We start from the raw sequence: 24,868 nt of genomic DNA, 5'->3' as shown, positions 1-24,868 counted from the left end.
CCTGGCCAACATGGAGAAAACCCCATCGCTACTAATACAAAAAAAAAATTAGCTGGTCATGGTGGTGCGTGCCTTTAGTCCCAGCTGCTTGGAGGCTGGGGCACGAGAATTGCTTGAGCCCGGGAGGCAGAGGTTGCAGTGAGCCACCATCACGCTGCTGCACTCCAGCCTGGGTGACAGAGTGAAACTCCATCTCGAAACAAGAACAACAAAAAACGACGCTGGCCATTTTATATGAGGTGTTGGAGGTGGGAGAAACATGTTACAGGGAGTCACTAAGGTGACATCATGTAAGGTCTTGAGGTTCAATGGCCTGTGCCCAGGCTGCACAGGAGTCAAGAGTATTCTGACATTAGACTGATCTGGGGAAGAAAATTAGATGGTGAATACGAAGTGTGTTAGGGATTAAGTGTAGACACACGTAAGGAACTTGGATATGAAGTTACTAGGTTTTCAGAAGATAATGATGTAAGTTGATTTGATTTTAAAGATCACTAAAGCAACTGTCTGGAAAAGAGATTGTCAGAAAGGAAGAGCTGAAGAGACCGATTGGAAGCTGTTGCACAAGTCTGCGATGGAGATGATGGTGGCTCAGAGCAGAAATAGAAGTGGATATATTTGGAGTGTACAAGAAGAGACAACAGGACTATGTAACTGAACGGCAGCAGGGTGAGGGAAAGAGGAATCAGCTTATGTTTTAGGTTTAAGTAGCTGGGTAGGCGGTATTTAGTGCAACTGGGGAAAGAACAAGTTTGAGATATAAAAATCAAGATTTCTATGTACAATTGTTAATGTGAGATGCCCATCAAACATCAAGGTGGATAACTGTGGGGCAGTGGCATGTGAGTCTCTTGGAGCTCAGTGGTCAGGTAGAACTGGAGATACGGTTTTGGAGTCACTAGTCTCACCCCAGATGAGATTCATGAGGGCAAAGTTTTTTTTTTTTTTTTTTTTTTCTTTTTTTTAGGCTGGGCAAGGTGGCTCATTCCTGTAATCCCAGCACTTTGGGAGGCCAAGGAGGGTGGATCACCTGAGGTCAGGAGTTTGAGAGCAGCCTGGCCAACATGGCGAAACCCCGTCTCTACTAAAAATACAAAAATTAGCCAGGCGTGTTGGCGGGCATCTGTAATCCCAGCTACTCGGGAGGTTGAGGCAGGAGAACTGCTTGAACCTGGGAGGCAGAGGTTGCAGTGAGCTGAGATTGTGCCACTGCACTGCAGCCTAGATAAGAGGGAGACTCTGTCTCAAAAAAAAAAAAAAAAAGTACATTTTTTAACTTTAAAAGTATAAGATACATAAAATCTACTGTCAGTGTACAGCACAATGAATTTCACAAATTGCACTCCCAATGTAACCAAGATTAACAGACCCTCACCCAGAAGCTCTCCCAACATGGCCATCACTAGCTTGGCTTAAACAGATTTATTTTGCCATGTTTTGTCTATTATATGACAGAGTCATATGTGTTATTTTACATCTGGTTTCTTTCAAGCACCATTATGTTAATGATACTCATCTATAATGTTGAGTAGTGCATTGTGTGGGTAGATATTTACATTTATCCATTCTACTATGAATGAGAATTTGGGTTGTTTCCAGAATTTGTCAATTATGAATAGTGCCGCTATGAATACACACATTGTAGTACGTGTCTTTTGGTGGGGATATGTGTTTCTGCTGAATGTGTATCTGGGAGGAGAATTTCATTGTCGTAAGCCTTATGTTAACAGTGTTCCAATATATACTCCCAGGATATGAAAGTGCAATTGCTGGCTGGGCATGGTAGCTTGTGCCTGTAATCCCAGCACTTTGGGAAGTCAAGGTGGGCGGATCACCTGAGCTCAGGAGTTCGAGACCAGCCTGACCAACATGGTGAAATCCCATCTCTACTAAAAAATACAAAAATTAGCTGGGCGCAGTGGCGGGTGCCTGCATTCCCAGCTACTTGGGAGGCTGAGGCAGGAGAATTGTTTGAACCCAGGAGGCGCAGGTTGCAGTGAGTCAAGATCCCGCCAAAGCACCCCAGCCTAGGCGACAGAGGAAGACTCTGTCTCAAAAAAAAAAAAAAAAAAGCAATGCAACTGCTTCACATCCCTGTTAATTACCTATATAATAAGTGCAATAAGCACACAATAAATATCTGTTGAAAGGACTAATTTGAACACAGATGGCATTTAAAACTATGGGCTTGGATAAGACATCTTGGAAGAAATGTGATTAGGTAAGAGGGCTGATAGACAAAGCCTTGGGTGACTCCCACATTTGCAGAACTGGCAGGAGCATAAAGGAGGAGGAAAATGGGAGAGTTTGGAGTTCTGCACAACATGAGAAAAATGTGTTTTGTGGGGGCAGTCAACTGCTTTGAATGCTTCCAAGAGACCATAAGATAAGGCAGTGGTTTGGGAAAAGAGGAGTCAGGAGTTCTGATCTTCGTCATTGCAAGCCTGAGTAGCTTATGCATTAATCACTCAGATGGACACCTCAAACGTGCAGCTGGATATACGAGTGTAAAACCTGAGTGTAAGACAAGTATTTGTGAGTGTAAATATATTTCTGAAGGAGCGTATAGATGGGTAAGAGACTGGGTCCCAGTTTTGGGGCATTTCCATGTAGAAGTTGAAAAGAAGTAGATACCTACAGAGCAAAACTATGAGACTGAAGAGAAATCTGGAAAGTGTCTTGTCACTGAGGTAATGCCAACATCAACTGTTAAATGTTGCTGAGAATAGAAAAATGATCACTGAATTGACCAATTACCAATGAATAAATAACTACTCCAGTAAATAAATATACTTCCATAGGATCATTTTGAATGGTTGCACAAAATTCTGTTGTGTGACTCTACCAAAACCTGCTCAATCAGTTCCATTGTTGAACTTGTAGATTCTTCTCAAACCTTTAGAATCATAAATGATGTCACCTTGAGAATGTTCTAAGAGTATTGTGTTAAATACTCTAAGGGCATTTGGGTCAAAAAAATATGCACATTAGAAAGGTTTTAGGCCAGGCGCGGTGGCTTATGCCTGTAATCCCAGCACTTTGGGAGGCTGAGGTGGGCAGATCACGTGAGGTCAAGAGTGGGAGACCAGCCTGGCCAACATGGTGAAATCCCATCCCTACTAAAAATACAAAACTTTGCCAGATGTGGTGGTGAGTCACTGTAATCCCAGCTACCTGGGAGGCTGAGGCGGGGAGAATTGCCCGAACCTGGGAGGCGGAGGTTGCAGTGAGCCAAGACTGCACCACTGCACTCCAGCCTGGGTGACAGAATGAGACAGCCTCAAAAAAAAAAAAAAAAAAAAAAAATGGTTTTAGACCTGGTGTGGTGGCTCATGCCTGTAATCCTATAATTCCAGCACTCTGGGAGGCCGAGGTGTTAGGATCATTTGAATCCAGGAGTTGGAGACCAGCCTGGGCAACACAGTGAGAACCCTATCTCTACAAAAACTTAAAAAATTAGCCAGGCATGGTAGCACATGCCTGTAGTCCCAGTTACTTGGGAGGTTGAGGCAGGAGGACTGCTTGAGGCCCGGAGGTTGAAGCTGCACTCCAGCCTGGGCAACAGAGACCCTGTCTCAAAAATATATAAATACATATATAAATGAATAAATGGTGTTGATACAATTGCAAAACTGCTCTCTAGAAAGATTTTACTAAAGTCTACTCCCACCCCAAGGAAATACAGTAACTGTAAGAATCTTTGCTATTTTGGTAGTTTAAATGTGGTATATTTGCATTTTTATTATTAATGAAGTTAGTTTTATATGTTCACGGGCCACTGGTAATTGTTTATGAATAGCCTGCCCATATGTCTTGCCCCAAATGAGTTTTAACTGGATAAATATGATAGTGGAATCTCCAGAAAATGCAAAGGAGGAACACTGAGATTGAAATGTTGGCCGGCGCCATAGCTCACGCCTGTAATCCCAGCATTTTGAGAGGTCGAAGAGGGCGGATCACCTGAGGTCAGGAGTTCAAGAGCAGTCTGGCCAACATGGTGAAACCCCATCTCTACTAAAAATACAAAAATTAGCCGGGCGTGGTGGCAGGTGCCTGTAATCCCAGCTACTTGAGAGGCTGAGACAGGAGAACTGCTTGAACCCGGGAGGCTACGGCTGCAGTGAGCCGAGATCCCGCCACTGCACGCCAGCCTGGGAGACAGAGTGAGACTTTCAACAACAATAGAAAAGACTGAAATGTTGGTTTAGCAAAGTGAAAAAAGGCAGATAAACTTAGGTTTGGATTCGCCTGTTGAATACACCGCCTCTGTGACCTTGGTCCAACTTCTCAGGTCCCATCTTCTTGTTTGTGGAATGGGGATGAGGTTTTTATCTTCAAGTAGTGTGAACAACGAATGGGATAATGTACGTAATGCTGGAAATTATGACAGTTACAATAGTTATTCTGCAGAAGTAACTGCACCATGGCATAGGAATCCATGTAACAGAGAAAGAAGCCGGGCACGGTGGCTCACGCCTGTAATCCCAGCACTTTGGAAGGCCGAGGCGGGCGGATCACGAGGTCAGGAGATCGAGACCATCCTGGCTAACACGGTGAAACCCTGTCTCTACTAAAAATACAAAACATTAGCTGGGCGTGGTGGCGAGCGCCTGTAGTCCCAGCTGCTCGGGAGGCTGAGGCAGGAGAGTGGCGTGAACCTGGGAGGCGGAGCTTGCAGTGAGCCGAAACTGCGCCACTGCACTCCAGCCTGGGTGACAGAGCGAGACTCCGTCTCAAAAAAAGAAAAACAAAACAAAACAGAGAAAGTACGGTGGTGAATTGGTTTGAAGAATCTAAGAGGGCTATTTCTGGCATTTCCACTATTCCACCATGATTTCCTTGAGAGACTTGCTCTGTCGTTCAGGCCGGAGTGCAGTGGCGCGATCTTGGCTCACTGCAAGAGCTCTTCCTCCCGGGTTCACGCCATTCTACTGCCTCAGCCTTCCGAGTAGCTGGGACTACAGGCACCTGCCACCATGCCCGGCTAATTTTTTGTATTTTTAGTAGAGACGGGGTTTCACCGTGTTAGCCAGGATGGTCTCGATCTCCTGACCTCGTGATCCGCCCGCCTAGGCTTCCCAAAGTGCTGGGATTACAGGCCTGAGCCACCGCGCCCGGCCTATTCCACCAAGATCTCTACCCCTCCTTCCGAATGTTAGTGGTGTAACTATGACAACAAGCACGCGCTGCTCAAGGCTCAATTTTCCAGCCGTTACCGACCTCCACCGCGTCACTGTCCGCTGCCCAAAGACTCTGAGGCGGATCCCCCAACCCAGTGTCAGATTGATCCCCCTTGGCCCAAGGGTGAGGAGCCACAGGACAGTATGTCCAAAGCGGCGGCCTCCTCGTCGCTGGAGGACTTGGACCTGAGCGGAGAGGAGGTCCAGCGGCTCACCTCCGCCTTCCAGGACCCGGAGTTCCGGCGAATGTTCTCCCAGTACGCCGAGGAGCTCACCGACCCGGAGAACCGGCGGCGCTACGAGGCGGAGATCACCGCGTTAGAGCGTGAGCGCGGGGTAGAGGTTCGGTTCGTGCACCCGGAGCCGGGCCACGTGCTGCGCACCAGCCTGGACGGGGCGCGGCGCTGCTTCGTGAACGTCTGCAGCAACGCGCTGGTGGGCGCGCCCAGCAGCCGGCCCGGTTCCGTTGGCGACCGGGGCGCAGCTCCTGGCAGCCACTGGTCCCTGCCCTACAGCCTGGCGCCCGGCCGCGAGTACGCGGGGCGCAGCAGCAGCCGTTACATGGTCTACGACGTGGTCTTCCATCCAGACGCGCTCGCGCTGGCCCGGAGGCACGAGGGCTTCCGCCAGATGCTGGACGCTACGGCCCTGGAGGCCGTCGAGAAGCAGTTCAGCGTGAAGCTGGACCGCAGGAATGCCAAGACCCTGAAGGCCAAGTATAAGGGGACCCCGGAGGCTGCGGTGCTGCGCACGCCCCTGCCCGGGGTTATCCCTGCAAGGCCTGAGAGGGAGCCGAAGGGTCCTCTCCCGGACTTCCCCTACCCTTACCACTACCCGGCAGCAGCCGGGAACTCGGCCGCCCCCGGGCCCCGGGCGCCCTCCCCTCCGGAAGCGGCCTTGCAGCCCGCCCCCACCGAGCCTCGCTACAGCGTGGTGCAGCGCCACCACGTGGACCTCCAGGATTACCGCTGCTCCAGGGACTCAGCCCCGAGCCCCGTGCCCCATGAGCTAGTGATCACCATCGAACTGCCGCTGTTGCGCTCGGCCGAGCAGGCGGCGCTGGAGGTCACGGGAAAGCTGCTGTGCCTCGACTCGAGGAAACCCGACTACCGGCTGCGGCTCTCGCTCCCGTACCCAGTGGACGATGGCCGCGGCAAGGCACAATTCAACAAGGCCCGGCGGCAGCTGGTGGTTACGCTGCCAGTGGTGCTGCCGGCCGCGCGCCGGGAGCCCGCCGTCGCCGCCGCCGCCGCCGCCGCGCCGGAAGAGTCCGCGGACCGGTCCGGAACTGACTGCCAGGCCTGCGCTTCCGCTCGCGAGGGGGAGGCGGGACCCGCGGGGAGTCGCGCCGAGGACGGAGGCCGCGATACCTGCGTGGCTGGGGCTGCGGGCTCCGGGGTCACCACCCTGGGCGACCCCGAGGTGGCGCCTCCGCCGGCCGGCGCTGGAGAGGAGCGTGTCCCCAAGCCGGGGGAGCAGGACTTGAGCAGGCACGCGGGGTCATCGCCGGGCGGCGTGGAGGAGCCATCTCCCGGAGGAGAAAACTCACCTGGTGGCGGAGGCTCCCCTTGTTTTTCCTCCCGGGGCCTGGCCTGGGATTCTTCTGCGAGAAGAGAGAGTGCGCGCGGAGATAGCAGTGTGGAAACGTGCGAGGAGTCGGAGGGCACGGGCGGCGAGCGTTCAGCCCGCGCCATGGGTGGTCCCGGGACCAAGAGCGGGGAGCCTTTGTGTCCTCCGTTACTGTGTAAGCAGGACAAAGAAACCTTGACTCTGCTCATTCAGGTGCCTCGGATCCAGCCGCAAAGTCTTCAAGGAGATTTGAATCCCCTCTGGTACAAGTTACGCTTCTCCACGCAAGACTTAGTTTATTCCTTCTTTTTGCAGTTTGCTCCAGAGAATAAATTGAGTACCACAGAACCTGTGATTAGCATTTCTTCAAACAATGCAGTGATAGAACTGGCAAAATCTCCAGAGAGCCATGGACATTGGAGAGAGTGGTATTATGGTGTAAACAACGATTCTTTGGAGGTAACAATTCTTTCCGGAGTCCTCATATTTGAAATATCCCATCTCACTTTAAAAATTTGCTATTACGGGCCGGGCGCGGTGGCTCACGCCTGTAATCCCAGAATTTTGGGAGGCCGAGGCTGGCAGATCACTTGAGGCCAGGAGTTCTAGACCAGCCTGGCCAATATGGTGAAATCCCGTCTTTACTAAAAATACAAAAATTAGCCGGGCATGGTAGCGGGCGCTTGTAGTCTTAGCTGCTCGGGAGGCTGAGGAAGGAGAATCGCTTGAACCCGGGAGGCGAAGCTTTCAGTGAGCCAAGATCGCGCCACGGTACTCTAGCCTGGGCGACCGAGCGAGACTCCGTCTCAAAACAAAACAAAACAAACTTAAAATTTGAAGTTCTAAAGATTCTTTAAACTCATAAATGAACAATTGGTGGTTTTTGTTAATGTTACATGTAATTTTTTTTAGCTCTTTTAACATAAACAAGAGTTGAGTGCTGACAAACAACACTAGCTGCACGGATTATATATTAAAAATTAAGTATTAGTTGGCTGGGTGCGGTGGCTGACGCTTGTAATCCCAGCACTTTGGGGGGCCAAGGCGGGTGGATCATCTGAGGTCAGGACTTTGAGACCAGCCTGACCAACATGGCGAAACCCCGTCACTATTAAAAATGCAAAAATTAGCTGGGCGTGGTGGCAGACGCCTGTAATCCCAGCTACTTGGGAGGCTGAGGCAGGAGAATCACTTGAACGCAGGAGGTGGAGGTTGCAGTGAGCCGAAATCTTGCCACTGCACTCCAGCCTGGGCAACAAGAGCAAAACTCTGTATCAAAAAAAAAGAAAAATTAAGTATTAGACTTTGGGCTTTAACTTACCAGAAAACTTTACTTTTCCTTCTTGTTTTTCTAGAAATTTGCTAGGAAGTTACATGTGTAATTTTTGAGTTGGGTATCTCTATGAGAAGTGGCTAATTGGAAACCTTCCAAAAGTGGTAAAATAAATAGCTGGGCTAGCTAAGGTAGTTTGTTAGAATATAAAATATGAAACTGAGTATCTGTTTATGTCATCAGAAGTGGGACATTTAGGAAAGGGCAGTTGTTCTCCTGTAACTGTTTTAGTAAATATGAAAATAACCCACAATGTGGGAAGAAAACTTTGTGGACAAGCAATTAAGAAAATATTCAATAATACATTTTAATCTGATTTTCAAGTATGCTAACATTTTAGAAAATAAACGACGAAAATGGGATTAGGGCAACTGTATTTTATATCTTTGAAGCCTGAAATAGATTTGTAATTACTTCACTAATCATCACATTTTTCTAAGGCTGATGGAACAACAGCATGTAACTCTTTTGCTTTACTTTGTACTGGACCAGGCTCTCAGTGTTAAATTTTTGGAAAAAAATCATGAGTAGTGGAACATATATAATGATAATATTATATGCATTACATGAAAATAATCATAAAGAGACCGTTTTGTGGCTTTCAAGGTCAGAACTTTACAAATAAATCCTAAATATATGTATTGAAGTTTTCAGTGTTCACTGACAATTTTCCTAAATCTTCAGAGCCTCTGAGGTCAGTAACTTTTTCAGTTCATTAGTCATTTCATCAGTCATTAGAGTGAAAAGGCAAGTTTATGCAAATCTTCTGGTTGTTTTTTGAGATGGAGTCTTGCACTGTCGCCCAGGCTGGACTGCAGTGGGGCGGCTCACTCACTGCAAGCTCCACCTCCTGGGTTCATGCCATTCTCCTGCCTCAGCCTCCCGAGTAGCTGGGCCTACAGGCGCCTGCCACCACGCCCGGCTAATTTTTTGTATGTTTAATAGAGATGGGGTTTCACCGTGTTAGCCAGGATGGTCTCGATCTCCTGACCTTGTGATCCACCCGCCTCGGCCTCCCAAAGTGCTGGGATTACAGGCGTGAGCCACCGCGCCCGGCTGCAAATCTTCTGTATTTTAATCATAACCATTTCCATTATATATTCCTTGGGATAACTAAAAATTAAAATATTTGGTGTATTATTTGCAATGAGTCAAAAATGTTGTCTTTTTCCAGAGGCATGAACATTAGAAATGCTTTCGATGGGGATGTTTCTGTATCACTGTGTTATTCTGGATCTTCAAATAATAGCAAAGCCAATTACTCTAAATGTAAAATTTTTCTGTTCCCAAGGTTCAGTTTTGTTTGGTAGGTTTTCACGATTTTAAATACTGTTTAATGGAAGAAAAATACATAGCCAGGCGTGGTGACTCACACCTGTAGTCCCAGCACTTTGGGAGGCTGAGGCAGGCAGATCACGAGGTCAGGAGATTGAGACCATCCTGGCCAACAAGGTGAAACCCTGTCTCTACTAAAAATACAAAAATTAGCTGGGCGTGGTGGTGCGCGCCTGCAGTCCCAGCTACTTGGGAGGCTGAGGCAGCAGAATTGCTTGAACCCAGGAGGTGGAGGTTGCAGTGAGCTGACATCACGCCACTGTACTCCAGCCTGGCGACAGCGCGAGACTCTTTCTCAAAAAAAAAAAAAAAAAAAAAAAGAAATATGTTTGTGTGTGTGTGTGTGTGTGTGTGTGTGTAGAGAGAGAGAGTTTATTTGGGCCAAAATAGAGGACTGCAAGCTGGGAGATACATATTCAAGTTGCTCTGAATATATGTTCCCAATATAAGATAACTTGAAACTTGTTTCTTTCTGATGTTTTCCACCTATTTGGACCAAATAATGAGCTGTGTTTATTTTGTAATTACAAAATTTGCTTATATAAAACTGCAGAGGAAAACATTTTTATTTGGGGCAACAATATACTGCTTTTATAAATTAAGTAATTTAAAATATGGTTAATATGGTTATTCTCCCCACACCCTAACTATATATCTGTATTCACTTGACATGAACAAACTGCTTTGTGTTTGGGATTCAGGTAAAAGAGTGATTTTTGCATTTCCTAGTAATAGTTTGGAAATCTTTTCATGTCAGCATCTCGAAATCTACCTCATTATTTATTTATTTATTTATTTTTTTGGGAGACAGAGTCTCGCTCTGTCTCACCCAGGCTGGAGTGCAGTGGCGCGATCATGGCTCACTGCAGCCTCAACCTCCCAGACTCAAGCGATTCTCCCACCTTAGCCTCTGGAGTAGCTAGGACCACAAGTGCATGCTACCACTCCCGGCTAATTTTTGTATTTTTTGTAGAGATGGGTTTTGCCATGTTGCCTAGGCTGGTCTTGAACTTCTGGGCTCAAACAATCCACCTGCCTTGGCCTCCTAAAGTGCTGGAATTATAAGCATGAGCCACAATGCCCAGCCTAATTTTTTTCATAATTTACTTTTTCTCTGGAGCATAGATTCAAAATGCCCTGAATATATGCTACTTCATTCTTTTAGTAACTATACAGTTTGCTAATGTCACGCTGGAGTATCCCAGTGCTTAAAAATATAATACACTTGGCTGGATGCAGTGGCTCACGCCTGTAATCCCAGCACTTTGGTAGGCCAAGGTGGGAGGACAGCTTGAATCCAGGAGTTGGAGACCAGCCTGGACAACAGAGTGAGACCTGTATCTACAAAAAATGTTAATTTTTTTTTTTTTTTTGAGACAGAGTCTCACTCTGTTGCCCAGGCTGGACTCACTGCAATCTCCACCTCACGGGTTCAAGTGATTGCAGTTTTAGTAGAGACAAGGTTTCACTATGTTGGCCAGGCTGGTCTCGAATTCCTGACCTGAAGTGATCCACCCACCTTGGCCTCCCAAAGTGCTGGAATTACAGGTGTTAGCTGCCACACCGGGCCCAAAAAATGTAAAAATCAGCTGGGCATTATGGCATGCACCTGTAGTCCCAGGTACCCAGGTACTTGGGGGCACAGGTGGAGGATTGCTTGAGTCAGGGAGGTCAAGGCTGCAGGGGGCTATGAGTGTGCCACTGCATTCCAGCCTGGGCAACAAAGTGAGACCCTGTCTCAAGGCAAAAAAAAAAAAGGGGGGGGGGCAGGGGGCTGGGTGTGGTGGTAGCTCACGCCTGTAATCCCAGCACTTTGGGAGGCCAAAGCAGGTGGATCACTTGAGTCCAGAAGTTTGAGGCCAGCCTGTGCAACATGGCAAAACGCTGTCTCTACAAAAAAATGCAAAACTTAGCCGAGAGTGGTGGCATGTTCTGTGGTCCCAGCTACTGTAGAGACTGAGGCGGGAGGATCACTTGAGCCTAGGAGGTCAAGGCTGCAGTGAGCCGTGATTATGCCACTGCACTCCAGCCTGGGAGACAGAGCAATACTCTGTCTCAAAAACAAAAACAAACAAAAAAAACACCACTTCTTTGAAATAAAATACTGTAATTGGCTCTTACCCACCCAAGAACTAAAAGGCAACTGGTCACACAAAATTTGAATAGATCTTTTCATGTATATTTCTTAGCCACCTCATTAGGAAATGTTTTAAAGCTGAATTATATTTTGTATCTGGGATCCCATTTATAGCCCTAGAGATGATGTTATTCTTAAGAAATACTAAAAGAGGCCAGCTATGGTTGCTCACACCTGTAATCCCAGGACTTTGGGAGGCTGGGGCAGGTGGATAGCTTGAGGTCAGGAGTTTAAGACCAGCCTGGCCAACATGGTAAAACCCCATCTCTACCAAAAATACAAAAATTAGCCCGGCATGGTGGCGGTCGCCTGTAATCCCAGCTACTCGGTAGTCTGGGGCAGGAGAATTGCTTGAACCTGGGAGGCGGAGGTTGCAGTCAGCCGAGATTGCACCACTGCACTCCAGCCTGGGCGACAGAGTGAGACTATGTCTCAAAAAAAACAAAACAAAAGAAACAAAAAAAGAAAGAAAAGAAATACTAAAAGGTCAGATTTAATAGACAGAAAAAGGACCAAGACCTCTTTCTTTTAGGTTCTTTTTCTATACATTTGTGTTTGTTCTTAGTACAACTCTTATTGCCCTGTACAATACCAAACTTAAATTTTTCCAAGACAGCTCATAGGAATAATATTAAAATAAACATTTTAAAAAGTGTAACCCTGAACAATGTGAGAATTTTTGTGAGCTGCTTTGAGATACAACTGTTGTCAAATATGACTTATAAGGCAGAATATTTTTTCCCTTTTTATTTTAGGAAAGGTTATTTGTCAATGAAGAAAATGTTAATGAGTTTCTTGAAGAGGTCCTGAGCTCTCCATTCAAACAGTCTATGTCCTTAACCCCACCATTAATTGAAGTTCTTCAAGTTACTGATAATAAGATTCAAATTAATGCAAAGGTAAGGAAGTTGGTGGGCTCTATAGAGGAGTAATGAAGCACAGAGTTAAAACCTAACAAATTATTGATTTCTTAATGTCATAACTTTAAACAAAATTTACATAATGGTTGGGCAGAGTGATGTTAAGAGAAGAAAAGTCTTTCTTTCTTTTTTTTTTTTTTTTTGAGATGGAGTCTCGCTCTGTCACCCAGGCTGAAGTGGAGTAGCGCGATCTCGTCTCACTGCAACCTCTGCCTCCTGGGGTCAAGTGATTCTCCTGCCTCAGCCTCCCAAGTAGCTGGGACTACAGGAGCGTGCCACCATGCCCGGCTAATTTTTTGTATTTTTAGTAGAGATTGGGTGTCACTGTGTTAGCCAGGATGGTCTCGATCTCCTGACCTCATGATCCACCCGCCTCGGCCTCCCAAAGTGCTAGGATTACAGGCGTGAGCCACTGCGCCCAGCCAAGAAAAGCCTTTTGTCTGTGTATTTATTATGTGCTAAACACTTTGCTATTCATTTTCACATTATCTCATTTAATCCCAAAATAACCCTACAATGACGAACAAAGAGAAACTAACACTTAGGAAGTTTGAGTACTAGTCCAGGGACATACAATCTTTTTTGACTCTCAAACCATGGGAAATATGTTATACAATTTGTACCTTCTTTCTAATTCAATCTTAATTTTGGTCATTTTTATAGTCTTCAGTATTGAAGGTGCAAATGATTTAGTAACTACCACAATTGACAGACATACGTATTAGAAGGGTGGCTCTGAAAAATTAGAGGAATTCAAGAAAATTCAAGAAATTCAACAATGTGCTTATAACTGTTAAATAGTTTTGTAGACCATGTTGAAAAGTATGGATTATTGTTGTGAAAGGATATAATCAGGATATTAGTGCCAGGTTTACATTGTTAAAAAATGACTGGCAGTAGGCTGGGCGCAGTGGCTCATACCTGTAATCCCAGCACTTTGGGAGGCCAAGGTGGGCGGATCACCTGAGGTCAGGAGTTCGAGACTAGCCTGGCCAACATAGTGAAACCCCGTCTGTACTAAAAATATAAAAATTAGCCGGGCATGATGGCGGGCACCTGTAATCTCAGCTACTTGGGAGGCTGAAGCAGGAGAATCGCTTGAATCTGGGAGGCAAAAGTTGCAGTAAGCCAAGATTGCGCCACCGCACTCTAGCCTGGGTGACAGAGCCAGACTCAATCTCAAAAAAAAAAAAAAAAAGACTGGCAGCAGACTAGTCGTGATGGCTCATACCTGTAATCCCAGCACTTTGTGGATCATTTGAGGTCAGGAGTTCGACACCAGACTGGGCAACATGGTGAAACCCTGTCTCTACTAAAAATACAAAAATTAGCTGGGCGTGGTGGTGCATGCCTGTAATCCCCTCTACTTGGGAGGCTGAGGCAGAAATGTCTGAACCCAGAGGCAGAGGTTGTAGTGAGCTGAGATTGTGCCAGCCTGGGCAACAGAGCAAGACTCCGTCTCAAAAAAAAAAAAAGAAAGTCATCCTTCAAATGCTGCCTTTTTCTTTTTTTTTCCTTCTTTCTTTTTTTGACAGGGTCTTACCCTGTCACCCAGGCTGGAGTACAGTGGCACAGTCTCAGCCCAGTGCAACCTCCACCTCCCGGGTTCAAGTGATTCTCCTGCCTCAGCCTCTCAAGTAGAGGGGATTATCAGGTGTGCACCACCACACCCGGCTAATTTTTGTGTTTTTAGTAGAGATGGGGTTTTGCCATGTTGGCCAGGCTGGTCTCAAACTCCTGACCTCAAGTGATCTGCCCGCCTTGGCATCCCAAAGTGCTGGGATTACAGGCATGAGCCACTGTGCCCAGCCTGGAGGATGAATTTTGACAGGGAAGCCTGGAAGTATACCTGCAGGTCTGTAAGGGTTATTACCTCACAACTGTTAAAAATTTTATTTCCAGAGGGTAGTACAATTTAATTTTGTATTATTTAAAATAATTATTAATTTGTTGTTTCTCTTGACACAGTTGCAAGAGTGTAGTAACTCTGATCAGCTACAAGGAAAGGAGGAAAGAGTAAATGAAGAAAGTCATCTAACTGAAAAGGAATATATAGAACATTGTAACACCTCTACAACTGATTCTGATTCATCTATAGCAGTTAAAGCACTACAAATAGATAGCTTTGGTTCAGTTACATGCTTTCAACAAGAGTCTCTTGATGTTTCTCAAATGATACTTGGAAAATCTCAGCAACCTGAGTCAAAAATGCAATCTGAATTTATAAAACAAAAAAGTGCTACTTGTTCAAATGAGGAAAAAGATAACTTAAACGAGTCAGTAATAACTGAAGAGAAAGAAACAGATGGAGATCACCTATCTTCATTACTGAAGAAAACTACAGTTCACAATATACCTGGATTTGACAGCATAAAAGAAACCAATATGCAGGATGGCAGTGTGCAGGTCATTAAAGATCATGTGACCAATTGTGCATTCAGTTTTCAGAATTCTTTGCTATATGATTTGGATTAATTCTATATAATTTCGGACTTTTAAATATTAAGGTTAAAAAATGCCTGTATCTAAAATTGATTCCGTTAACTGTTGTCTTAAAACTAAAGGCATTAAAGTATAAAATTAAAATTTGCAATTTTTTAAAAAAAATTGCAATTTTGATTCTCATGGGGGAAATTGGAGATAATTTTTTTTTTTTTGCCTCTGGAGTTTAAAGTTTCCTTATGGAGATAAGTTTTGTGATTTCTGTAATAGATGTGTATGTTTTCTATTTGAGAGTTAAAACATTTAGTTTTAATACAACCTATGTATATATACTTCTGTGTTAAATTTTGCTTTGTCATTACTTTAATAAAATTTCAAAATATTCACTTAAGTTGTATTTGTCACACAAAGTAATCCTCAAGAATGCAATTAACTGTAATTATGAGTACATGTGTGGGGGGTAGAATTTCAAAACTTTCTCAGTCTCACTAAATAGGACATATGTAAGCTTGAAATGGAGCTTAGAGGGGAAAGAACTTTACTAACCAATATTAATCTAAACAATTACGATACAAATTCACCAGATAAAAGGTAGTATTTTTCATCAACTCTATATTTTACTTTGTCACACAAACTATATATATTTTATTTACATAAAGTATATATGATTTAGTTATTTAGTAATGATTTTCAAAATTCAGTTTTGAAGTATTTCTTCGAAGTTATTGAAATATTAAAACATCTTGTGGTTTTATAGAAATTTAAGAGTAAAACTGGAATTTTTAAAATCTGGCAATTTGATAGGAGAATTGCCTTCATTATATTATTACACAAAAAACCAAAAAGCCAGTGTTTCCTAATCACTTTCTTTTTTTTAAGAGATGGGTCTTGCTATGTTGTCCAGACTGGAATCAAACTTTTAGGCTCAAGTGATCCTCTCATCTCAGCCTCCTGCATAATCAATTTCCTTTATAACACCTAAAATGTGAGGCAAAGAGAAGATCCTAACAGGTTTTTTTCTTACAAAAAATTTTAGGGCAGCCAAAGAAAATGAAAGGAAGGAAATGCAGAAAGGGAAATATTTGTTGATTTAATCACTAACCCCAAAGCCAGGAGCTGATCTATTTGTTTCAAAAACAGCTACTACTTCAGACTCTGGCCTTCTTAGCTCAGTCCTGGAAATAACCTAATTTTTTAGTTCTTTAACTAGTGATGTCAGGTCAGAGTACCAGAAATAGGTACCAGAAATAGGTACCTGATTCACCCTTATTTATAACCCCCAGGCAAAATCTTGCACCAGATTGGGCTGTGAGGGTAAGTCTAAGTCTAAAGGTAGTTCGTAAAGCAAGAGAACTATTTGCCTCACCTTAGATAAGCATATGTGCTCTTAAACTACTATGAATCTTAAATTGATGCAATAATTTTGAGACTGCCATTTAATAGTTACAAGTTTAAGAACTTTTTTTTTTTTTCTTGAGATGGAGCCTTGCTCTGTTGCTCAGGAAGGAGTGCAGTGGCATGCTCTAGGCTCACTGCAACCTCTGCCTCCCAGACTCAAAGGATCCTCCCACCTCAGCCTCTCAAGTAGCTGGGACTACAGATGCACCACTACACTCGGCTAATTTTTGTATTTTTGGTAGAGATGGGTTTTCGCCATGTTGCCCAGGCTGGTCTCAAACTCCTGAGTTCAAGCAATCTGCCTGCCTCAACCTCCCAGAGTGCTGGGATTACAGACATGAGCCACCACACCCAGCCCCTAATATCTTTACACAGAAATTAGTCTTTTATGAGAAATTTTTGGTTGAATGCAATTACAAATTAAGGGAAACTTCTATAAATGTCTACATCAAATATGGAGCAAAATTTAAGCCTATTTCCTATAATTTTCTGTATCTGTCCTTTTAAAAAGTATGATTTAAGTTAAAGCTGGCACTACAAAGTATTTCACTTTGGCATGACTGAACTTTGTATCATTTCTGGCTTTCAAAAACAATTTAGGCTGTATTTCCCTTACACAGCAACTTTTTATCATTCATTTTCAATGCCTGGGTAATTTGAAAGCCAAACAGTTTCTTGCACAGGGAATGCATTGTCATAAGCTGGGTTTTATTTCAAACTCAATTATACAATGTAGCAATAGTAAATATTAAAATGTAATGCTAACTCAAAACTTGTAGAATGCCTTCACTGAATTTTGGTATAAAGAGTAAACAAAACTTATTCTGCAAAAGGATTAGGAACCTTTTTATGCAAAATGAGTATTTTATTTTGTCAGCACTAAAATAAAAAAAAAAACAAAACCACTGTATTTCTACATTGAGGTGAAAACAATGTTTAAACTTTATCAATCAAATACATTCCAAAAGAAAAGTGTGTTCTATGAGGTTTCCAAAACACACTCAAAACACAATAGTACAGGAATCTAATACTGAAAATGACTGTTCTGACAGGGTGTTTAACAAATATAACTTTTTAATTATTAAACCAGTGAAGCAATCCCTTCCTAATAAGTGTGTCAAGAGAGTGAAACTGGGTTTGTTCCATTAATACCCTAACAATTTCATCGTAATACTTTTTACTGCTATGACAGTTTTAAATAAATTTTGCTGTACTTAAAATAGGTTTTGAAAGTGGAAAAGTGTACAAAGTTTCAGATAAAAAGATTAATAGATGCAATTTAAATAAAATTTCCCCTCTTCTCTCATATCAATCAACAATAATCAGTTTTAGCAGATACAGACTGAGCTTTAACACCCTACTCCCAAAATGAAACCTTCAGTTTTAAATCTTAATCAGACATAACCGGAAAAGATTATTATGTATTTGGACACCTTTTACAAGATTTTTTGTATTAAAGCAGAAACCAGTTCCTAAACTCTTTTATTCAATTGTATGTCCTGTTCGGACAAATATCAAAAATAGAAGACTGTCACTTTTGCTTTTGTAACTGTGATTTTCACTGCAGTCTTCTATAACTTTTACAGAGTTCATGGTCCCTAATATCTCCCCACCCTCCGTTTTTTCTAGGTGGGGAAATGGCTACCACAGTAAACTTCTCACTGATAGTTAGAGTTTCTGGAAACATGTATTGTTTGTTATTATTTAAGAGTGACTCAATTTGGGCACTCTGAGTGGATGGTCTACAGGTTTTCTTGTGATGCATACCACAGTCTCCAGCATGAAAAATCCTAGGAACTTGAGGAACCAGCACTTTCCAGAATTTTGGAAGACAAGATACAGTCAAGTATTGAAGAGTCCAGTCCCAGTTATAATCATCATAAGTACAGAAAGTGTCTGTGCACTCGATCAGCTTCTGATAGGCATTCCGGGTCAAGGCTAGACCCATATTGTGCTCTGTGGATTTCCAAGTTTTCACATCTACCTTGTCAGCCATGCCATAGAAACTGCGACTGGCAGTATAGGTCCCCAGGGACAGAACATCACATTCAGGGCACTCTTGCTGCTTTAGTTTCCACATCTTTTTGAAGACATGGTAAAAGTCTGGGGCTAAGTAGTGATCCTCTTCTAGGAAAAGTATAAGGCCAGCATAATCTCGAAGAATTTTTACTCTTTCCCACACAAAATGCAGCTTCCACCACCAGTGATGTTTGGTCTGGGAGAATTTGGCCTCTCTATAATGGCCGAAGGAGTCGGGATACTCAGCATTGATGCACCCCAATTTCAAAGCGGCATTCTTCGGCAGATCTCTGGGACAATCTCTAGGGTCACTGCCTGGAAACTCGTTAGGGTACAACTGAATGCTGAAAGGAAAGAACACCTGCAGAACCGGACAGAAATTCACCCCGGCGATCAGCTGATTGATCTCGGTCGACCAGAAGTCATGGCTAAAGATGACGAGGACGTTGTCAATTCCCTGGGCTTTTCGAAGTGAGTCCAGCAGCAGTCTGAGGTATTCGGGCCGGTTATGCACCTGGACCACCAGCACCAGCTCCCGGGGGGCCCAGGTGCCAGCCTTATCTACATTCCTCAGCGTCTGATCAAAGTTCAGCTGGTACACCAGGGACCGGTATCGCAGCGTCAGGTTGTCCGCCTCGGGCTGGGGGGCTGCCGCGACCAGGGGAGCCGCCGACTCGTTGGAGACCCTGCGGATGCCCACAGCCACAGAGGGGTGGTCCCCGCCGCGGCCGCCGGCACCCCGCGCGGGTTCGGCGTCCAGCAACGGTGGGGCGAGGGCCTCGTTCTTCCTTTGTCGCCCATTGCTGCTCCAGAGGACGAAGCCGCAGGCGGCCACCACGAGCGTCAGGATTAGCACCTTCCGTTTGTAGATGCGGAACCTCATGGTCTCCAGGGCCGGGAGCGCAGGCGGGCGGGGAAAGGAGCAGCTGCTTCTGCACGGAAGGGGAGGGCGGGCGGCGGCCGTCGCCTTGGCCTGTCACGGTCGGAACTGGCCCCCGCGGCTGCCCTCGCTAACTCATCCCGGGCCCCGGGGGTCCTGAGGCCCGAGACCTCTCAGCTATCCCGCGCCGCCTGCGCTCCACACATCCTCGCCTGGCAGCTACAGCTCGAGCATCGGCGCCGCCGCTAGGAGCCGCGGCTCGGCTTCGTCTCCGTCCTCTCCATTCAGCACCACGGGTCCCGGAAGAAGCTCAGCCGGGGTCCCCACCGCACCCTAGCTTTGTTACCTGCGCCTCCAGAGGCCCTGCGTCCTCTGCGCTCTCATCCTTACAGGGGCCCTAGATGGCCAGGACTGAGCGACACGGCCTCGCCCCACTCCGGCGGGGACCGTTATGACAACCCGCAACTAGCCCGCGGCACACCGCGGCCCTCCGGCCCACACCCCTCCGGCCCGCCCCTTAGACCGTTGGTTGGTGCTTTCCAGACGCGACCGAAGGCGCCTGACCGCAGTCTCCGGCTGCCTATTGGTTCGCAGTACTGTCGCTCAGGTGCAGTTCCCACTTCCGCCTCTTTCTTCCCTTTCCTGTTAGGCGAGAGCTGCGGAAGGCGAGGGTGTTGGACGCCGTTTCTCGGTAAGCTAAGAACGAGGCTGTAGCGGTTCCAATAGGAGCCTCCCTTGCTCAGAATCCTGGGTAGGACTAGGCCTTCTTAGGAAAGGGAAGGCGAGACCCACGGCCTTCGCCGGCCTTAGTTCGAGAGCAGGCTTCTCCCTTCAGGAAAAGGTCTCAGGCATGGCGGCTGTAGGATCGCGAGGCGCGCCGGCTTGATAAGGACACGTCACCCCTCGAGGCTGCTGACGGGTGACTGTGCTTCGGAGGGGAAAAGTGATACCACGCTGATTTTGTTCTCGGAGAAGGAACGGGGCGGGTCGTAACCGTAGCTACAACGTCGCGCACTGTCTCAGCCATTCTCTAGAGCTGGAAAATGGAGGAGGTGGGTGGGGGGAAGGGAGTCAAACTCTGGTCCTTAACTTCCTTTTCTGCGGAAGAAAATTAGATGAACCGCGCTTTTCTTTTGGGGCAGTCACAATTAATTAAACCCATTTCGTACGGAAAACTGACTGTATTGGGCCTCCTAAAGCTGCTGCTGTCGGTTTTCGTGAGTCTTGTTCTGTATGAGAAAAGAAAAATGGCTCGGAGCATTGTGAGTTGAGATGTGCAAAATTTGCCGGGCCCGGAGAGACAGCAGTATGGGACTTCAGACACCTCCCCACTTAATGCCTGGCATTTTATTCCTGACTAGCTGCTTTACCCATTATGTCCGCGTTCCTGGAATTTGTCATAAAAAGAATGATGTATAGCCAGTCAATCGCTTGTGTTATTTTAATGTAAATTATTGGTAAACAGTTTAGGAACTGCCATTTTTTCCTCTAAAAACCCACTTGCAACTGCTGCTACTCAGGGCATTTTGAATCTGTGCTCTGGGTTGCAATCCTCAAACTTGCCCCAAATAAACACTCTACTTATATGAATTGTGCCTCAGTTCTTTTTTTTTTTTTGAGACGTAATTCCGCTCTTGTTGCCCAGGCTGGAGTGCAATGGTGCGATCTCGGCTCACGGCAACCTTCGCCCCTCCCCACCCCGCCCAAGCGATTCTCCTTACAGGTATGCACCACCACGCCAGGCTAATTTTGTATTTTTAGTAGAGACGGGGTTTCTCCATGTTGGTCAGGCTGGTCTCGAACTCCCGACCTCAGGTGATCCGCCCTTCTCGGCCTCCCAAAGTGCTGGGATTACAAGCATGAGCCACCGTGCTCGGCCTTGCCTCAGTTCTTTAGGTCGACAAATTAGTCCTCCAGTAATTTAAACGAAGTGTTTCAAAAAGGTGTGAACTTCTATGTAAGTTTATTCATATGGAAAATGAGTACGTGGTGGATTTATATATTGCTCATTTATGTATACGGTTTTCCTGTATATACTTGTATAGCACTTTCACTTTTCGGAATGTTTAATGTCTGCTATCTTATTTTAAATATTTTGCTACAGTTTTCATCATATAGACAAAACAGCCCTGCTGCAAAGATGGTCAATGTACCTAAAACCCGAAGAACCTTCTGTAAGAAGTGTGGCAAGCATCAGCCTCACAAAGTGACACAGTATAAGAAGGGCAAGGATTCTTTGTATGCCCAGGGAAGGAGGCGCTATGATCGGAAGCAGAGTGGCTATGGTGGGCAGACAAAGCCAATTTTCCGGAAGAAGGCTAAGACCACAAAGAAGATTGTGCTAAGGCTGGAATGTGTTGAGCCTAACTGCAGATCCAAGAGGATGCTGGCCATTAAGAGATGCAAGCATTTTGAACTGGGAGGAGATAAGAAGAGAAAGGGCCAAGTGATCCAGTTCTAAACTTTGGGATATTTTTCTTCTAATTTTGAAGAGAAAATGGTGAAGACATAGAAAAGTTACCTGAGGGAAAATAAATACAGTGATATTCTTACGCAAACCTTTTGTGGTTTTTACTTATAAATAGAATTCCATGTTTAGTGTAGTTCCACCTCAAATTTTACTAACAAGTTTATATATATATGAAGGGAAAATACTACTTTACTACTTTCTGTTTTCTGGTCAATTTCAAATGTTGAATGAATTCATAAACATTGAGCAGCTTAGAAGGATCTTTAAGATTTTGCAAGAGAAGAAACAAGATATGCTAGGCTTGTGTATAGCAGGTTGGGTTGGGCAAAGGATGGAAGTTGGGGGATAGTAAGAGCTGACTGCAAATATTCTGTCTAGTAGGGATCACTAGCCAGGTAGTGTGTTTCCTGTTACACTAGTCAGATTTAGTACTCAACAGCCACGTGTGGCTAGTTTATTGGACAACACAGATGTAAAACATTTCCACCGCAGAAAGTTCTTTTGGACAGTACTGTTACAGACTGGCCTTGAATATAAAAGGATAGTTTAAAATTGACTTCACACTAAAGTTCTCCATCTAGTGAAAGTCCACGATAGCATAAACTTTGTTTTTTGAACCTCTTAGAACACTTTGGGAGGTACTCAAAATTTTTTTGAGACAATCTGTCACTGTCACCCACACTGGAGTGCAGTGGCACATTCATGGCTTACTGTGGCCTCTCAGGCTCTGTAGGTCCTGCCTTAGCCTTGGAGTAGTTGGGCACCACCATGCCTGGTGAATTTGCCTGGCTAATTTTTTTTTTTTTCTTTTTTAAAGATGGGGTCTCACTATGTTGACCTAGGCTGGTCTCAACTCCTGGGCTCAAGCAATTCTCCCATCTCAGCCTCCCAAAGTGTTGGGATTACAGTGTGCTACTGTGCTTGGCCAGAACTTCTTGACAGTTGGGAAGGTTTAGGAGTTATGACTGAAAACAAAAAGATTGAAATTCACAATGAAAGTTGAGCCTTGTAATTATGAAAGGCAAGAAAAGTTCAGCATCAGATGAAAAACTGGGAAAAGGTAGGGGTTATAAGAGGACAAATTCTGCCTTTTGTATATGAATTTAAGTTGACTAAGATACATGGGAATGACTGAATAGTTAGAGGAATGCAAAGGGCTAGGGTGTGTAGGAGTAACAGATGGTTTGCACATAATCCCAATAACTGTTACAGCTACATTTGATTGTAAAAAAAATAAAATGTAAAAATCTTGTATACAAGTTTATTTTTAAATACATCACCATCACTTTTTCCTTTTTTTGGAGACACGGGTCTTGCTCTGTTGCCCAGACTGGAGTGCAGTGGCATACTCACAGCTCACTGCAGCTTTGGCCTGCTAGGCTCAAGCTATCCTCTCACCTCCGCCTTCCTAGTAGCTGGAACTACAGGCATGCAGCAGTATGCTTGGCTAATTTTTTTATTTTTTAGAGACGGAGTTTTTGCCTTGTTGCTCAGGCTGGTCTCAAATTCCTGGGCTCAAAGCTTATCTACCCATTTCAGCCTAAAGTGTTGGGATTACAGGCATGAGCCACCTCACCCGGCCTACCATCACTTTTTAAAGAATGTTTTAATGCAGCTATTTTGTAATATTTATGGACAATCCCTCACCAACCTACGAGTTTAGAAAATCCTAAAATATTTTACTTAGGGAATTCTTGGTTTTAAAGCCAAAAGTGAATTAACTAGAATACAGTAGCCTGGACTTAAAATCTGATTTGGGTTCATGGTACTTCTCTCGTAAGGTGATTTTTAAAGATTAAATGCTGCTTATAAAACATCTGGAACAGCTGGGTGCAGTGAGTCATGCCTGTAATCCCAGCAGTTTGTGAGGCTGAGGTGGGCGGATCACTTGAGGTCAGGAGTTCAAAATCAGCCTGACCAACATGGTGAAACACTGTCTCTACTATACAAAAATTAGATGGCCAGGCGTGGTGGCTCATGCCTGTAATCCCAGCACTTTGGGAGGCCGAGGAAGGCGGATCACGAGGTCAGGAGTTTGAGACCGGCCTGGTCAACATAGTGAAACCCTGTCTCTACTAAAAATACAAAAATTAGCCAGGCGTGGTGAAACACGCCTATAATCCCAGCTACTCCGGAGACTGACGCAGGAGAATCACTTGAACTTGGGAGGCAGAGCGGAGGTTGCAGTGAGCCGAGACCACGCCATTGCACTCCAGCCTGGGTGACAAAGCAAGACTCCATCTCAAAAAACAAACAAAAAAAACCTGCATCTACTCAGGAGTATCTGAACTTTCAAAAAAGAAAAAAAAAATGCCCCAAATAAACATTTTAGGAAGGCAAAGGCGGTAATTATTTTGTAAGAAATAATCTTACAGAGACCCTGCTAACAAGCCCAAAACAGCAATTACATTAACACTGGAGAGGGCTTTTCTCCAGTAACTTTTATTCTTTCCTTTGTTCACAAAAACCAGGCTGAGGTTATTGCAGTGTTCTGGTGGAGAGGCTGACTTGAGGTAGGTCAGTGGGAGTGAACAGAATGAAAAAGTTAATATTGGTTCTATTTTCCATAAGTCTTTCAAGTTGGTTATTTTTCCATTCCTTATGCCCTAGTTCACGTCATCTTTTTCTGAGACAGGGTCTCCATCTGTCACCCAGGATGGAGTGCAGTGGCATGATCTTGGCTCACTGTAATCTCCCAGGCTCAAGTGATCCTCCCACTTCAGCCTCCAGAGTAGCCAGGACTACAGGCATACACCACAATGCTCAGTTAAGTTTTGCATTTTTTGTAGAGATAGGATTTTATCTTTGTGCCCAGGCTGGTCTTGAATTCCTAGGCTTGAGCAATATGCCTGCCTCGACCTCCTGAAGTGTTGAGATTACAGGAGTGAGCCACTGCACCAGGCCCAAATCACCATTTAGCTGGTGTATTGCCACTACTTTTAAAATTAAAAACATTAAACATTTTCATTTAATATGACAAAAATAATATATTAAACATTTTGTCACTAATATGACATTTTTGTCATATTATGTGACAAAAATAATTTAAAAACCCACTCTAATAATACAAAATGTAATCAGCAAAAAGTAGCAATTTTTGACTGGGCATGGTGGCTCACTCCTGTAATCCCAGCACTTTGGGAGGCCAAGGTGGGCGTATAATGAGGTCAGGAGTTCGAGACCAG

At 44.8% G+C, this 24,868-nt stretch overlaps 3 protein-coding genes across 9 annotated transcripts; 2 read left to right on the top strand and 1 right to left on the bottom strand.

Annotated features, from left to right (window-relative positions):
* Nucleotides 1-260: 260 nt before the first annotated feature.
* On the top strand, nt 261-15,302 carry DNAAF2 (dynein axonemal assembly factor 2). 5 transcript variants are annotated; one of them, XM_024232069.3, is made up of 4 exons: nt 5,129-6,962; nt 7,065-7,208; nt 12,310-12,453; nt 14,443-15,302. In XM_024232069.3, exons 1-4 carry the CDS (start codon nt 5,325-5,327, stop codon nt 14,947-14,949), a joined length of 2,433 nt encoding a protein of 810 aa, XP_024087837.3. In that variant the 5' UTR covers nt 5,129-5,324; the 3' UTR covers nt 14,950-15,302. The 5 variants fall into 5 exon arrangements, with proteins under 5 accessions (XP_054386609.2, XP_063571905.1, XP_024087838.3 ...); XM_054530634.2 differs by lacking the exons at nt 5,129-6,962; nt 7,065-7,208 and adding an exon at nt 261-3,150; XM_063715835.1 differs by lacking the exon at nt 12,310-12,453 and having other exon boundaries at nt 5,124-6,962.
* Nucleotides 15,303-17,158: 1,856 nt separating this feature from the next.
* Nucleotides 17,159-19,637, bottom strand: MGAT2 (alpha-1,6-mannosyl-glycoprotein 2-beta-N-acetylglucosaminyltransferase). The gene has a single exon (XM_002824716.6). The coding sequence runs from the start codon at nt 19,214-19,216 to the stop codon at nt 17,873-17,875; it is 1,344 nt and encodes a 447-aa protein (XP_002824762.1). The 5' UTR covers nt 19,217-19,637; the 3' UTR covers nt 17,159-17,872.
* Nucleotides 19,638-19,850: 213 nt separating this feature from the next.
* Nucleotides 19,851-21,771, top strand: RPL36AL (ribosomal protein L36a like). 3 transcript variants are annotated; one of them, NM_001132485.1, is given in 2 exon segments: nt 19,851-19,904; nt 21,318-21,765. In NM_001132485.1, a coding segment is annotated over 1 exon segment (321 nt). In that variant the 5' UTR covers nt 19,851-19,904; nt 21,318-21,353; the 3' UTR covers nt 21,675-21,765.
* Nucleotides 21,772-24,868: the final 3,097 nt, after the last annotated feature.

Source organism: Pongo abelii, chromosome 15 (genome assembly GCF_028885655.2).
Source record: "Pongo abelii isolate AG06213 chromosome 15, NHGRI_mPonAbe1-v2.0_pri, whole genome shotgun sequence".
NCBI classification, from domain to species: Eukaryota; Metazoa; Chordata; class Mammalia; order Primates; family Hominidae; genus Pongo; species Pongo abelii.
This window is presented reverse-complemented; position numbering and strand designations above follow the sequence as displayed.